The 16532-nt window shown below is 41.6% G+C and overlaps 1 protein-coding gene across 2 annotated transcripts in view; it reads right to left on the bottom strand.

Annotated features, from left to right (window-relative positions):
* Nucleotides 1-11796: 11796 nt before the first annotated feature.
* Nucleotides 11797-16532, bottom strand: part of Niban1 (niban apoptosis regulator 1) — a 136260-nt gene continuing 131524 nt past the window's right edge. For both annotated transcript variants that reach the window (XM_076831767.2, XM_076831768.2), the window contains one exon: nucleotides 11797-16147. In XM_076831767.2, the coding sequence (XP_076687882.2) occupies nucleotides 15057-16147 (1091 nt within the window). In that variant the 3' untranslated portion in view covers nucleotides 11797-15056. The remainder of the gene's footprint in view (nucleotides 16148-16532) is intronic.

Raw genomic sequence — 16532 nt, 5'->3', positions numbered from 1 at the left:
ATAAAGAAAAGTTCACGCATGACTTTCACTGGGAATTCTGCTCCTGACCCATTAGAGATGTGCTGAAAACAGTTGTGGTCATGTGTTTGGTCTCTTCTCCTTAATGGAGTCTATTAATGTTATTATCAGGTATTTTTTTTTCCACCAAGAGAGTTTCTATCTGTGCTTTTGATCTAGAAAGCATTATTTTGCAAACAAAAACCCATTTACACATCAAAAGATATTCCAGGTGAAAATTTTAAAACTCAGTAGGCTTTTCAGATTTCAAATAACCATATGTTGTGTTTTTCACTGCACGGCATGTTGTGCTTTAATGAGTGAAATCTCTTTCGTGTTTGTAATTTCTTAAGGCACATGAAGCAAATGGAAATGGCCTTAAATAAATTAAGTTTTCTTTCATGTTAGACCTCCCAGGGGATTCCTCAGCAACACCTAGCTGAGACTATAACCTGGGAGTTCCTAACTCCCATCTGGCCAGGCGTTCACAACTCGCCATGCCTAGTGCTTGGCTTCCTATGATGGGAAGAAAGTACCAGCAAAGTGGCCTGCCAGATGCCAGGATGTCAAAATAGGAATTCTGATGGAGAAGATCTGAGTTGAGGTCAGAACTTCAAAGATCAGAAGAACCCTTCCGAACAGTTCTTGTCAAATGGTGATTTTATTTTTTTATTTGTTCTAATTAGTTGTACATGACAATAGAATGCATTTTGATACATCATACATAAATAGAGTATAACATTCTTCTGGTTGTACATGATGTAGAGTCAAACCAGAAATGTAATCATATATGCCCATGGGGTTTGACTCTACATATACCTTTCCCTCCTTTCCCTTAACTCCCCTCCGTCTAGTCCACAGTACCTCTGTTCTTCCCTCGCCCCACCCTTACTGTGAATTAGCATCTGCATATCAGACAGAACATTAGGCCTTTGGTTCTTTGAGATTGGCTTATTTCACTTAGCATGATATTCTCCAGCTCTATCCATTTGCTGGCAAATGCCATAATGAAGAACCTTTTTGCTAAATTCAAATTCTAATTAAATTATTTTTAACATTCATTTTTTTTCCCGATTTGATAGTAATACATCTTCTGTGGGAAGCCATTCTCACACGTGATTGGGCACCTCCCTGACTGGGTGTGAGGCGTTCCGGCTAAACTGTGTCAGAACTAATCCCCACCCTTTCTAGGTGCGAGAGCCCATCCATGTGGGGTGTGACAGACCATTGACCCTGAGACCAATCACTGACCCTGACCTTGGAATGCTGTCCCCCTCGACCTTCATTGGATGGAATTTTCCCCTGAATTTCTTGTTCCCCAATAAAAGGCCATCCTCTGGCATGCTCGGGCGCTCTCTCTCTCTCCTGCTAGTCTTGTGTAAACCTCGCTGCCCCACCCGGTGACTCGAGGCAGGAGCCAGAGTGGGGAGCCGTCTCAGACCTGGTCAAAGAAAAAGGTAAATTGAGTTTATGTGTGTTTATTTTGATCTCACTAGTTAACTTCTATGCTTAGAACCTCTAGTATGAAGCAAGCATGCTGGTTGCACAGCTGAATCTTCATTGTAAAACATGAAGATGATCTCACCACTTCAAGCCATTCTTTCCATTTTAATAATTTTCTCCTAGGCTCTTTTGTCTGTGCATATATGTTTAAACTTCTTGTGACTATGTAACCCATAGCTAAACCTTTCCCACATTACTACAGTTTGTAAACAATTCAAAGTTGCTATACCTAGATATACTGAAAATAAAACTTGCAGAAAGATTCAGATGACTCTAATTGGTATTTTGAAGTTTATTCCAACAGTGAGTTTGGAGGCCTGCAGTTAGAGAAGACGTTATCTAGCTTTTCTCTCTTTCTGGCTTGTCTCAATGGAGACTGAATCCAGTTCACTGGATGAGTGCCACAGGCTATATCTTGCTGGAGATGATGCCATTTGTCTCCTATATGCATTAGTGATGTAGAAGTCATCACCAAGCACAAGCCACATTTCTCAATGATGATCTAAGCCTCCACACTCACTGGGTAGCCATAGCCCACTTTGCTAATGGTCTGGTTTTAAAAATAATTTTTAATGACTATTCTATCAGTCTTAGTTCTTGGTTGCAACAACACTCTTGCTAATTGAAGAAACTAATATTTACATTAATGTGCTCTTTTCTTGGAAGGCCCAAGAACCTGGCCTAAAGAATCTACACCCGTGACATTGGAACCCTGCTGCTGGACCTCTGTCTCTGTCTCTCTGCCAGTCCACCACCCTCAGCAGAATGGAGTTTCCAGAGACACCTCCTTATTCTCATCAGTCTTTTGAATAGTAATTGTATAAGTGAGCCTGCTTGGTAGAGCATACATCAGATACCATGTCCTACCTGCAAAGGAGAGTGGAAAAGTTAAGTTGGTGGCTTCTAATTTAACACATATTCTTATAAGGTGAGAATTCTCTCCCGTAGGGGAAGATTATTCATAAGCTTCTGGACAGACAAAAAGTCTTCAATACAACTACATAATGCTAGATTGTATAAATGTTTCATAATATATAAATTGTACATTTATACATTACATAAATATTTAATAATATATTTAATAATTCCTTTATTGTTTAGCCATTTAGGAAATTTTTTTAAATCATGTTTATTGAGGTATAGTTTGCACACAAAAAATGTGCAAACCATATAAATGGGAAAACCATATAAAATGACTCTTTTATATGGTTTTCCCTTTTTGGTAGATGGTTTTATGAGTATTGACAAAAGTACACAGTCATGGAGAAACCACCATAATCAAGACACAGGATGGTTCCATCACCCCACAAAATTTCCTCACATACCACTGATTTATTTTTGTTCTTGTAGTGTTTCCTTTCCCAGAATGTTAGATAAGAAGAATCATAGTACGTAGGCTCTTCAGGTCTAGTATTTTCTACTGTACCCCATTGTTTTGGGATTCATCTGTATTATTGTACATCTCAGCAGAACAAGGCTTTATTACTTAGTAGTATTCCATCTATGAATGTACCATAGCTTGTGTATCTACTTACAACCTGAAGGACATTTGGATCGTTTTGGGGGTTTGACAGATATAAAGATAGCAAACAGTGGGCTGGGATTGTGGCTCAGTGGTAGAACATTCACTTAGCACATGCAAGGCCCTAGATTCGATCCTCAGTACCACATAAGAAAAAATAAAGGTATTGTGTCCAACTACTTCTAAAAAAATAAATATTAAAAAAAGATAGCAGACATACTCATTTGCCTATGTTTTTTTTTTTAATGAACCAAGTTTTCATTCTCTTCAATGAACAGCTAGGTTTAGCATTATTGGATCATATGGTAAAGGTATATTTAACTTTAGAAAATACTACCAAACTGTTTTCCAATGTCATGCCATCTTGCATTTCCACCATCGATGACTGAGGGTCCCTGTTGTATCCTCATCAGTACTCAGATTTTTAAAAAATTTATCTATAGCTAATATGTGTTAAAAATAATATTAATGCTAATCCTCAATGAAATTTCAGGACAGAAAACAAAATTGTGTAATATAATACAGCAAACCTCAGTGACAAATCATGCTCTTTCCCTGTTCCTCCAACTTTCCTGATAAAATTTCATCTTCTTGGAGATAGGAAGAAAATATGAATGATGTAGTTACTATTACCTAGGTGAATTAGTAGTTGGTTCTGTCCAACCCCAACAGTTCCACATGGGAGAAGTTCCTTTGAAAAGAGTTAGAAGACCTGTCCTGTATCATTTCTGATTTATCAAACCCCTTGGAATTTTGAAGGACAATTAGCCTTGTACATTGAGGAAAGGAAATGAAAGCCACTAGAAGTCTAAGAGTTATGATCAATATATATATTGAGCCTGAAGTGACTTTGAATGTTCTATTAATTTCTCTGACTTCTGTATTTATCATTTGCATTGAATTTTCTCATCTACATTGTGATTTGGCTCAGTTCCTGATTATCCACCATTCCATATCCATTGCCCATCCCCTACATAACAACCTTAGTACCAAATGCACCGATTCCCCTGTCTTCAGACCTGCTAGTGTCAGCATTTTGATGTTTGTTTTTGGCTTCAAACTCAGCCATATCTTCCAGTTTTCACCCCATCCTTACCTGAATGCCTGTGACTTTACATTATTGATTACTTGGATGGGAACACTGATGGTGCATAAAGCAAATTTATGGATGACATAAAGCCAGATGAATAATAGATTAGATGACAGGCTGGAACAAAGAACTCAAACTAGCAATGTAAATTGTAACTAAATGGAATTTTGAATTTTATTTTACAACTTAACTGCAGGAGCACTGAATGGGAAGTCATGAATTTCTTCTGCCACATGTGGAAATGGCTTAAGGTGTAAACAGATGACATTTTGTATGAGTCACTGGAGTGGTGCAATTAGTAGACAGTCAAAACATAATACAAAACAAAAAAATACCTTAATGTGGCTAGAATCTCACTAATAGAGTGATTGTTCAAAATGGGGAGATAATCCTAGTTTGTTCCAACAGGCCATAGACCATGCTTAGAATATCAGATTGAGTTTGATGTAACACACTCTAAGGCAGACAAAGACAAACTAGAGTGTGTCTACCCCATCAAATCAGCTTTGTATCTTCCCAAGGTACTAATAAAGAAGCCAGTGGACACATTTCATCCTCATCCTATCTGACCTTCTCTGCAGACACATTGACTACCCGCTCCTTCAAGGTGTCTTCTCTAGTTCCTCATCATTGCTCTTACATTTTTTTTCCTAACTCCCTTTCTGACTTTCTCCCCATCTATGGATGCTACCTAAGTTTCCTAGCTCACTTTTCTATAGAGTCTCAAGGGAGATATTCTATCCACTCTCAAAGCTTCAGCTACCACATATATGCCTTTGACTCTCAAATTCGTATTCTAGCCTTGACATATTTGGGGCTCTTGTTCTATACATCCATTTTGTGGGAGTAGAAATTTGTGATCAGTAAATGCTCAGAAGACCACAAAGATGTCTCAAAGAGGAATAATAAAATATCAAAAAGAGATTAACAAGACACATCAAGTTGAAGACAAGATTTGCTAAGACAAATCTAGCAGAGATTTCTTATAGTCTGGAAGCCCTTACAGATGAAAAAAACTATGGAAACACTTTTGTTTTTCCCAAATTGCATGCTAGGAAGAGGTGTTTTCTAGAAAGAAAGGATTCTTATGGCCTTCTCCAAGCTGGGATCAGAAGTAGAAAGGGTATGTTGGTGAGCCTCACCTTTAGAAATAAGTTGAGGGCTGACAACAAACAAGTCTTTTTTTTACCACCTCTGAAGGAGTTAAAAATGGTAGATCTGAAAACTTGAGTATAAAAAAACTTTTAATTTTTGTGATTTCAGAGTTTTTATTGTTTTTATCCCATTTATGTTTCCATAGTTCTTGGAAGCAAAAGCTTTTACATTAAATTTTGGGGAAAAGTATTCCTTGCATTCCTTTGAAAATAACAAGTAGGGTAGGTAGTGAAAGGAGGTGTCTCACTCTGTGTCAGGTATGGGGAAAGGAAATCCGTAGGTGTTAGACTGAGGTAGAGGCTATAGAAGGAGATGGGGGATATTTTGATAAATCCGCTTCTAGGAAAAAAGGAAAGCACAAGGAATTAGTTTGTAAAAAGACCCAACATAGAAACTCAAAGCCACGCCACATTAAAAAGAGAAGGATTTGGGAATATTTCGTCTGAAGAAGAGATCTCAGTTTGGAGATATTTGAAAGCTGTTATGAGGAAAAAGGCTTGGAATGTTGTGTACTGCCCTGATGGACGAAACTGGACCCACAGGGTGAAAATTATGGCATGTGTTTGGGGAGGTGAATGAAGCAGGGGAAAATGGGAGGGCAATATTTTTTACCCTCTCATTATTAGAGTTGTCTGGAAATGTGCTCCTTAGAGAGAGAGTGGGTTTCTCATCCCTGGCAGATGACCACACAGCAGGCAGGTTTTAAAAAGGAAATGCAAGCACAACAGATCCATTTGCACTGGATGAACTTCAGAGTATGTTCTAGCCGTAAGCGTTTATGATTCTATGAGTATATTGACGTCTAGACATTGAGCACAAACTTTCTGTCCTCTAAAAGCTTACCAACTGGTTATGAGACAAAACACATGAGAAATCACTAAAGATTTCTTGGTGGCACATAGAGAAATGCCCAAATCAATATCATTAGCAATACTAACCAAGCGAATTCATAGGAAGGAAGCTTAGAATGATGTGGTCCTGTGGAAAAGGAAGAAATTCTGGGGAGATGGCATACGCAAGAAGTAGAATAAAATTGTCATAAGTCTCAAAAACTTTTATTCAGCTTTTATTAAAAATTTGAAAGGAAACTGTAGGTCACTCAGAACAACAATATTCTTTAAAAAATTTTTTCTTTAGTTTGTAGATGAACACACAGTATCTTTATTTATTTATTTATTTTGTGATGCTGAGGATCAAACCCAGTACCTCACATATGGGAGGCAAGCGCTTTACCTCTACACTACAGCCCCAGCCCAGCACAGCAATATTCTAATGAGAAAACCTCAAGGGCAAAATCTGATAACAAGTGTTTTCAAGAAACAACAGAAGAGGTAGAGAGGGAAGATGGGAGGGGAGGGGAGGGGGGATAGCAGGGGATAGGAAAGGCAGCAGAATACAACAGTCACTAACATGGCATTATGTAAACATTGTGAATGTGTAACTGATGTGATTCTGCAATTTGTATTTGGGGTAAAAATGGAAGTGCATAACTCACTTGAATCAAATGTATGAAAGATGAAAAAAATAAAATTAAAAAAAAAATGTTGTATCCTGGGGGTCACATTTTGATAGGCAAAGGAGAGGGGTAACGAATAATGTTCATCAAATCAGTTAACTTAGCATTATAAAGAATAAAGGGTGTTAACCAAGCAGGATAAAGGTTGTAAGTAAGATCTTTATTTGATTGTTTGGTGGTTGGAAATTGAGTTTCTAGCCAGTGTTTTGTTTTATTTATTTATCTGATTGATTTAATTGGGAGAAAGGAAAAGAGCTTCCTTCAAAAGCAGGTACATGTTTATAGTTACCCCCTAAAGGAATTTAACTTTTTATAGTTACCCCCTAAAGGAATTTAACTTTTTATAGTTACCCCCTAAAGGAATTTAACTTTTTATAGTTACCCCCCTAAAGGAATTTAACTTTTTATAGTTACCCCCCTAAAGGAATTTAACATTTTATAGAGACTATAATTATTTGCCATAGAAAAATGCATTGGTTATTAACATTTTGGAGAAAGAATTGTGCTTGCTACATCAGTTACAAACTATGTTTGTCATATGTGATGTTTTGGCACTCTCTTTGAGATAATTAACATGTTAACTGTCACCACTGAACTTATTATTAGCCTAAGAGAGATATAAATTTACAATGTAAATTTTTTTGTGTGCTAAAATCTTCTTTAGATCTTTTTTCTTGCAAGGTTTGTGAATTCTAAAAAATTTAATAGAAGATTCATTCTCAAAACCAATGCAAAAATCAAGGTTCTGGGGCTGAGGATATAGCTCAGTTGGTAGAGTGCTTGCCTCACATGCACAAAGCCCTGGGTTCAATCCCCAGCACCACAAGTAATACTAGTAATAATCAAGGTTCTTTGATAGACCAAAGGCTTGGAGTTGGGAATGATCATGTTTTGTTCACCCAATAGCAAGTCTGGCTCCAGCAGAGATTAGACATTAGAAGAGTGCATGACAGTGACTTAGATTGGCTGAGGGAGTATTTATAGTTAGTGCAGTCTGGAGGCAAGAGTGTGGGTTTTAGAGACCAGCAGGAGTCATCTGAATCCTGGTGAGGTAGACAGACTGCATTGATAGTCCCTGGTTAATGGCATCCTTGGATTTATGCCCAATGTGGTGTGACCTTGCAGCTCTCCTATCCTTTGAAACTTGGCCAGCCTCCTGACTTCCTTTAGCCAACAGAATAGGGAGGAAGTGATGGCAGGCCAGTTCTGGCCCAGGACTCTAAGAGCCTTCTGCTGGCTTCTCCTTCTGTCTCCCTCTCTCTTTCTCTCTTTACCTTGCTTCTACCTGAAGAATAAGCCTGGACTAGACAGCTGACATCTGGGAGGCCACATGGAGTAGAGCCCAGTTGTCCCAAAGGTGTCTAGACTAGACCAACATCTAGCCACTCAACTCCCAAACATATTGAGAGAGCCATATTCAGAGAACTATCTACTTGATGCTCAACCTATAGTCTTTGGCTCAAGAATGTTTTAAGCTACTGAGTGTTAAGAATGATTTGTTTTGTAATGATTGCTACGTGGTACAATTGTTTAACTAGTCACCAGCTATGTAACCTGCAGGACATTACTCAACTTCATCTGGGCTTAAGTTTTATAGTACATTACCTTTTTTAATCCCCACAACAATTTTTAAAAAGGAAAGTGAATGAAGTGACAGTTGTGCAACATTCTCACAAAGGACCTAAGAGAGAGAGTGAACCTAATGGATAATCAGGCTTAATGAAGAATTTATGACAGTTTGGATACAAAGTGACCCCCAAAGACTAATGAGTTGAAGCTTGATCCCCAGTGCAACAAGATCAGAGTTGAAGCCTTTGGAAAGTGATTGGATCATGAGTGCTCTAATCTCCTCCGTGCATTCGTCCATTGATAGTTGAATAGACTTCTGGGAAGTGGGACACAATTGGAGGAAGTCAGTTACTGGGGGGACGCCTTAGAAGATAATTTCTTGTCCCTGGTCCCTCTCTTTCTCTCTGCTTCCTGGCTGTCATGAGTGAACAATTTTCTTCCACCATGTCCTTCCTCCATGATGTACTGCCCCACATCAGGCCCAAAGTGATGGAGCTGGCCGACCATATACTGAAACCTCTGCAACCAAGATCCCTCAAATACCTTTCCTCTCTGGAGTTGTTTTTCTCAGGTATTTGTCACAGCACGAAAAAGCTGACATGGAGTTCCAAATGTGATTTGATTTTTTTTTATGTGTGTTGAGTTTCTCCCTAAAGTTAGATAATTGAAATTTTCAGAACAGAAAAGACAGCCCACAGGTCTGAATGGAATGAGGGTAAGGACTGATTGTTTTGTTTACCACTCTATTCTCAGGGCCTGGCAGAATATGCAACACAGAGAAGGGCAAAGCTAACCAGAAGGGTCCAGATTCTAACCAAGAAAGGAGCCTGCATTTTCTTTATTTATATCAGAAGACATCAAAGAGATTCTATGGAAAGTTCTTCACCAAAACAGGATAGATGTGGAGGCAGGTAGGCTGCTCAGTTCCTAGCTGCTCGCGCCCGTCTTTGATACTGCATGAGAACACTTAGCAGAGCTGAGGGGGAGTTCACTTGCATTTGGGATATCTATCCCTGTGGGACTGCCACGGGAAGTTCCCAATGCCAGATCTACTCCCTCATTGGCTACAACGCTGAAGAAAGTCCTCACGCATTTCACGGATGGCTTCCTGCAACGGTACATTGAAAGCATCATCTAACACAAATAGAAAAATTCAAGGACTCAAAAACTTGAAGCCTCCAATAGATAGAAATAAAGACACCTTCCTTTTTTCCCACATGATCTCTCCCAAATTTATGTTCAAATAAAATCACTTTCCCAAAAATTGAGAATGTAGAAGGCAAGAATTGAAGTCATACCAGGAGAAGTTACCTCTTAGTTTTAAAATCACCTCAGTGGCTTCTTCAGCACACAAACACACTTTCCTGCCCAGTGTGCCTTGTCTTCCACCCCTCTTGGGATTGTTAACCCACATAGAGTCCTTCCCCACTGCACGTATGTACTGCTTTGTGTAGACACCAGATGGAAGACACACCAGGTCTGCAGAAAGTCTAGAACAGCACCCACAGAGGACACAAGATTCCTGGAAAGAGCCTGTAGGAATGAGATAAAGGGATTTTGGTAATTACCAAGTTTTCTTAAGGGTTTAAAAGAGGCAAAAAGAGGGCAGGCTGAATAGGTTCAATAATTAAACATGAACTTGGGTGGATAGTCAGTAGTTGCTCCTCATGTGTGCTATCAGGACTCTCCTCCTCTTCTTGCAGAATTCCCATTTATTTCTAGGTCTCCTCAACTAGACTGAGCTTTCTAAAAAGCAGGGACCACATCTTCTTTTCTGCTCCTTGCCCAGCAAGAAGAGAAATGGCCAGAAGGCAAATGCTCTCTATGAGCATTGGTGGGTTTTGCAGACTAGAGTGCAAAGCAAGGGAACTTCTTAACCTTTTTGCATAGTTTATTTCATGGAGACCCTGGGAAAGTCCAATGGAAGCCACTCTCCTGAAAACCAGGAGGTGGTTCAAGGTGGTTCATAGTACCCCTGATTTGGGGGTAACTTGGCCCTCAAATTCCCTCCTGAAAAAATGGGTTTGCATAAATTCATGGTCAAGTTTCATCACTAAAACAGCACTCCAGGTTGAGTAGTTGCCATCTTTACACACCCTTCAGGTGCGCTAAAGGGTCACCAGCTGTACTTTTATCCAACATCTGGAATGGGTGACATTTACTTATTCATTCATTCAACATGTATTGAGCATTTACTATATATAAAGACTGTCTCTCTGCTAGGGACACAAAGATTGAAGACAGGGGTACATGCCCCAAAGGCAGAGGGAAGGTAGATGGCAACATTAGAGTAAGAGAGGATGAACAGAAGTAGGCAAGTAAGTCAGGGTGAGAGTTCAGAAAATATCATTGGGTATGGGGGCAGGGTGGGGAGTTTGTCCTGATGTGTTCTGACTTTCAGGAAAAGTGGGAACTGGCCAGATGGAAAGGGAGAGCTGGATGCTTATGGTAAAGTAAAGAATATGGCAAAGATTTAGAGATGCTCAAGAAACAGCCAAGGATGCTCAAGAAACAGCTAAGGAAAGAACAACTTTAGAAGACTTCTCCCAAGGCCTCCACTGTCCTAAGCTACACCCAATAAGCATAGATAAGAACAAAAACAAAAACAAAAACACCTCAAAACTCTGCACACTTCCAAATCAACTCCCTCACCCCCAATTCCAATATGTTATTGGCCCTACATAGAAGGTCCAAAGGGGCCACTCTGGGAGTGATAATTGGATATTGCAAATTTAGTATGGAAGCAGGAGAAGGAATGATAAAGTTTATACCACACTGAGCATCTCCATCGCTGCTAGACTTGATTTTTCAATGTATCTCCCCTGCATGAGTGGTTGGTGTAGAATTAAAGCTGAGACAATAGACAAGGTTATGTCAGATGAGGAAGCAAATTTCCAGTCTAAGTTCATGTCTAGGACATTCTGGCCATGTCCACCCTGAGAATTTGAGTTTGCTGATTGCAGGATCACAACTACTGTGTTTGGTTTTATTTCTCCACCACCCACTATAGTCAATGCCTATATATAACAGATATACAGTCATTATTTTCTTGATGAATGAATTCATGGATAAATGAGCAACTGTGAATGTCAGTGAATAAATACAATTTTATAATTATAGAAAGACTGAATGTTTTGTCCAATGTTACCCACTGAAAAGATATTTAAGATTGAACAGCCATTTAATGTGCTGAGTAATGGCCCATTTCTGTACTATGGGTGCGATCCAATTCCTAGAAAAATAAGCATATGCATTATCAAAGTGTAATTTCCCCTGGCATTAAGCGGCTTCCCTGCAGATTCCTTCCTAACGATAGAAAAGCAAAAGTTTCACAGTGTAGCAAGGGTGATTCACCTTTCATTTCTGCTCCTTCCAGCTCAAGTATGACATTTGCTTAAAAGATGAAACCAGCCCTATTCCAAATAAATGACATCTGGACAGCTCTTCAAGAATGAGGATTTTATTGGAATATAGGCACTTGGCAGAGTAAATGCATGGCTACAAAGTGTTTTGAGTTTATTTGCTTCAAATAGTGACCATAAAAATAAAACTAAAGTGTAGATTTCTTTTTCTTTTTTCTTCATGAAGTTGCAGACTTCTGAAGCCAAACCCCCAAACCCATTCATTTATGGAAAAGTACAGAGGCTCAAGTTGCCAGCTTTTTCACCTAGTGAAACTGTGTTGTTAAGTCAGCAATGTCCTTCCCTTTCCCCATCTGAAAATTGCTGTGTAGCACCTAACAGTCACTTTTTGTAAGGAAGGAAAGTCTGGGAGAATAGTAAAACTCTCTGAAGTCATGGGCTTTGATCCGGAGAACTGCCAAACCAGTCTTGAGAATCTTTATAATCAAATATAGGTCAGACCTAAGAAACTGCTGTTCTTCACCTTCAGCCTCTTTATAAAGCTTTTGGAAAAACTGGAATCTTATCCTTATAGTCACAAGGGTAGTTTTTTTTTTTTTTCTTTCTCTTTTGGTTAGGAAAAAAATAGATAATGCAAGGCACTACTCTCTGTCCTCCTAACTACATAGGAAAAAATGACAAGCCAAGTTTTTTTCCAAGGAAAATATTTTCTTCGTGAAAGGTCAACAGTAACAGAAATGGTTTAATGTCATCATTTTTGCCAAAAACCATGTCTTCAGATTTTAGGCATTTCTAATGCTTTGCCCATAGCAGAAACCCCCCAGAGCAACACGTGGAGGCCTTTCACGCTGCTCATTGAGATCACAGTAGCCTGGCTCCCACCAGGAAGCCACCAAAGCAACACACACAAACCAGTGTGAGCAGCAAGACAAACACCTGGAAACATGAAGTTCTTCCCTTCAAACTGTTAACACGGTTACAGATTAATGGCTTCTGTTTCCTGCTCCATCCTAGTGTGTAACAAGCACTCTGCTTATTTGAGAGAACTTGTGAAGTGTGTAAAAGCAAAGTTCCTCGACTGCATTTTCCAGCACATCTTGCCACTTCGAGCCTCGTCCTTTCTGGCCTACAGGATGTATAAAAGAAGGGCATGGATACCGGTCCTTCCGAGTCAGTGAAATGAATCCTCCTTTACGGTTGGAAAGTTCTCAGCTTTTTTAAAGGGGGCGAGAAGCCCAGAGGTGAGCAAAGGGAGGAGGGGCTGGAGTGGGGCTGGCTGTGCCCTGGGACTGCACCCGCACCGGGATCTCCTAGGGAGAGCGCAGTCTGTGGGACTGGGCACTGCTCCTTTGGCTCCTTGCCTTACTGGGCGATGCTTCTGGCCATCTGGCTATCAGCCCCTTGGACTTTGAACTTTATTGAAGGGAAGACTCACCAAGGGCAGAAAGCCTGCTTACAAACAACTCCCTTCCTAACAGCAAGCCCCAAATAGCCCCTGCCCAGCAGCGAGCAGGGCGCTCAGTTCCCACGTTTCCTGAGCAGGGTGACACGTGCCAGTTCCTGTACTAGGCGTCAGGGATATGAAAGTTACTGCACTTGCAGGAAGCCATTATTCAGGGCTGTGGGCTTGCAGCAGGAAGCACATAGGATGACTAACCCCTAGGCTCTGTCCTTGGAGAGAGCTTCTGGGAGAGGCAGGAAGTAAACATGATTTCAATCCTCGGGGCAGAAAGCCAGGATATGAGGGAGGGAGCCCAGGGTGCGCAGGCACCAAGGGAGGAGTGGCCTCTTGCCCTCCTCACCTGTGACGGGATCACCCCTAGACATGAGGGTCTAACCACTCTAAGAAGAGCTGAAGCAAATCACAGGAGACCATTCAGATACTATTATTCGTCCTTTATGGGGAAGGGAAATATTTTAATTCTTGATTAAATGGCTGACCTGTGAAACCAATTCTCTGAAGAACTGATATAAATGTACTTGATGGGGATAATCAAAACAGGCTCTTAGGACAATATGTTGAAATCTAATATTAAAAAGTCTCTGGAAGGCATCTTCAGGATGTAGTACTTGGGACAATCTGGCATTTTTTGAAGGACAACAGAACAAATCTTAATTTTTTGCAAGTAAATCCATTCTATCTTGAACATTAATGGTTACAGGCCCTGCTCCATTTAGAAGATTTGGTATTCTCACAAATATTTCTATTTCCTTCCAAGAAGAAAGAACACCAGCTTTTTCATGGTGTATCCCCAGTGGTTTTTAACTCACAGGAACTCAATTAACTTGCTGAACGACCAAATGATTTCTACTTTTTGGTAACATTTTTGGAACTTGATTATACAAACCTTGGCTTCTGTCTTTATTCATTCCTTTTTTTTTTTATTCATTTATTTTGTTCCCTTCTGTGAATGAATCAGGATCATTTGAATGGAAAGAGAGAAAGCTGCTATGGTTGGACAATTGGCACTTGTTTTTCTTCTAGACTAAATTCTCATGGGCCTTTTAATTTGTATAAGACACAGCACCTTACCTTTTCTTTTTTTATTATTATGTCTAATACTGTATGTGGCATGCAGTAGCTGTTCAAATGATGTTTTGTTTAACTAGTAGGCTTTAGGCTCCATAATTTAGCTGAGTTCTTTGCACCGTCTATGGCTAATTTGAAATGCTTTCAGGCTTATATACGCCAATGAGATTTCCTTGCCTCATCTGAATTTCCTTAAAAGGTGATTAACTGATAAGAATCAATAAGATTCATTAACAAGAAATTGATAGCAGAATTAGTAACAGGCCCAGACAAGATCACAACCTTCTTCCTCCCTCGGTTTCCATCAGCTTCTCCAGAGACCACACAGGCATGGGCGGCCCCCTGGGACTGCACATGGCAGGGCCACTAGGTTCCTGACCTTCCCTTCCTTGCAGCCTGACTGAGGACAAATGCTGAGTCTTGAAGAGGCTGTGAACTTGATAGAGTACATGGTGAGGCTGGAGTTACAGTATATATTTGTATTCTTACTCAAAATTTAAAAGCTTTAAAGTGCAAGTGGAAAACTGCACCCGTGCAATGTGAGAATGCCAAGCCCCGAGCTCCCTCTCCTGGCTTGAGCTCTCTCTCACCCCAGCCCTTGAGTGCTTTGGTGATGCCTATTAAAATGCTAAAGCAATCATTCATGGTGGAGCAGTCCTGTCCCACAAAGGCCTGCCTCCGTGTTCACACCCTGTGTGTGTTACCTCTGGAAATAGTTCAGAATTTTTTGATTAGCAACTCCTAAGCATGCCCATAACTAGAACCCTTTAACTGACTTTGTTCGAAGAAAGACTCTTGCCAGATTATCCCTCTCACTCCTCTGAGGGCTGCTCTGGGGCGCTCTCCTGACAAGCTTCCCACTCCTTCCTGTCCTCTAGGCCCTGGGTGCCAGGGACGCTCTCGACCACCCACTGACACTCATGAACGCGGGCAGCCTTAACCTCAGGAACACTTCCCACAGCTGGGGCTGTGCAGCTCTCCCCTCCCATTGCTTCTGCTTCCTCAGAAACCTGGCTCTCTCTGGGGCAGCCGGGGTCAGAACCTACAGTGCCACCCTCCTGCAACACAGCCTCTCCTTCACGGGCCTCCGGCATGGAAGTCCCTGCTGCCGGCTCCCTCTCGGGGAGCTCCACCGCCTCTGCTGGCCCCTCCGCAGAGCCTGGACAGCTGGCATCCTGGCTGGTCTCTCCACTGGCTGGCTGAGAAGCAGGGCTGCCGGCCTCTGGGAATGCCCCCGTGTCCACTCCGGGGACCTCAGCCTCTGGAAGGGGAGGTCGGGCCTCGTTCTCACTGACTGGGCTTTCCTCAGAGTGGTCCTGGGGGGCAGCTGCTGGACTGCCATCGGTGTAGATTTGGGGCTCCTCTTCTTCTTTTTCATTTTCTTGGGGAACCAGTGTCTCATTTGTGTCTGTTCCCATGCCCGGGGCTGACTCCGCTGGTCCATCAACCGTCACCGTCAACAGCTCTCTGAGCTCCTTCAGGGATCCTGAGGCAGCCGTGGACTCGGGCGTTTCCGGGCTGGGCTCTTCATCCCCAGGTGGCGTTCCCGACTTTAGCTCTGACGGAGCTGTGCTCAGGGCTCCTGCAGTGTCCTCTGCAGCCAGGTCATTGAGCACCTGCTCATCCCCACCTGGAGGAGGGCTGGGCCCAGGGAGAGGAAGGCTTTCTCCTTCCTCCTCCGGCTGCTGGTGTTCCTCTGACTCCTGGAACACCTCGCTGCCACCCGGGGTCTCGCTATCTGGAGCTTCCGGAGAGACCAGGGCAGACAGTCTCCTGGCAGGGCTGGCCTGGTTTGACCCCGGGGGCGTTTTAAGATCTGTTAAGCTGGACACGCTTTCACTGGGCAAGGCCAAATTGTCTTCAAATAAGTTGTGTTTCTTCAGAATCGCAGCCTCCTTTATCACTGAGATACACCAGAAAACAAAACACAACATCAACACTCTGCTTGGCAAACCTGGGATCTTCTGATTTTTATCCAGAAACCAAACTCCCCCGCCACCCTCTCTGGATACCCACATTCTCAATTTCAAGATCCGGGCTTATGGCCATCCTCTCCCAGGTCCCCTTCCCTGATGACCAGTGACTACAAATGTCTCTCCAGACTCAACCCTGGCTGCATTCGCTCATTCATTTATTCAAACTGCAAATGTCTGTGGGGCATCGATATGGAACCAGCACTGAGAATTCAGAGGTGAATTAGAGATGGCCTTTGCTTCGGAGACGCATAGTCTCCAGCAGCGTCTTGCTCAGAGAGGCCCCGTCACATTGCATGCAAATATGTGTAGCTC

The sequence above is a fragment of the Callospermophilus lateralis genome, chromosome 13 (assembly GCF_048772815.1).
Source record: "Callospermophilus lateralis isolate mCalLat2 chromosome 13, mCalLat2.hap1, whole genome shotgun sequence".
Lineage (NCBI taxonomy): Eukaryota > Metazoa > Chordata > Mammalia > Rodentia > Sciuridae > Callospermophilus > Callospermophilus lateralis.
The sequence above is the reverse complement of the archived record's forward strand: the minus strand, read 5'-3'. Positions and strand labels throughout refer to the sequence as shown.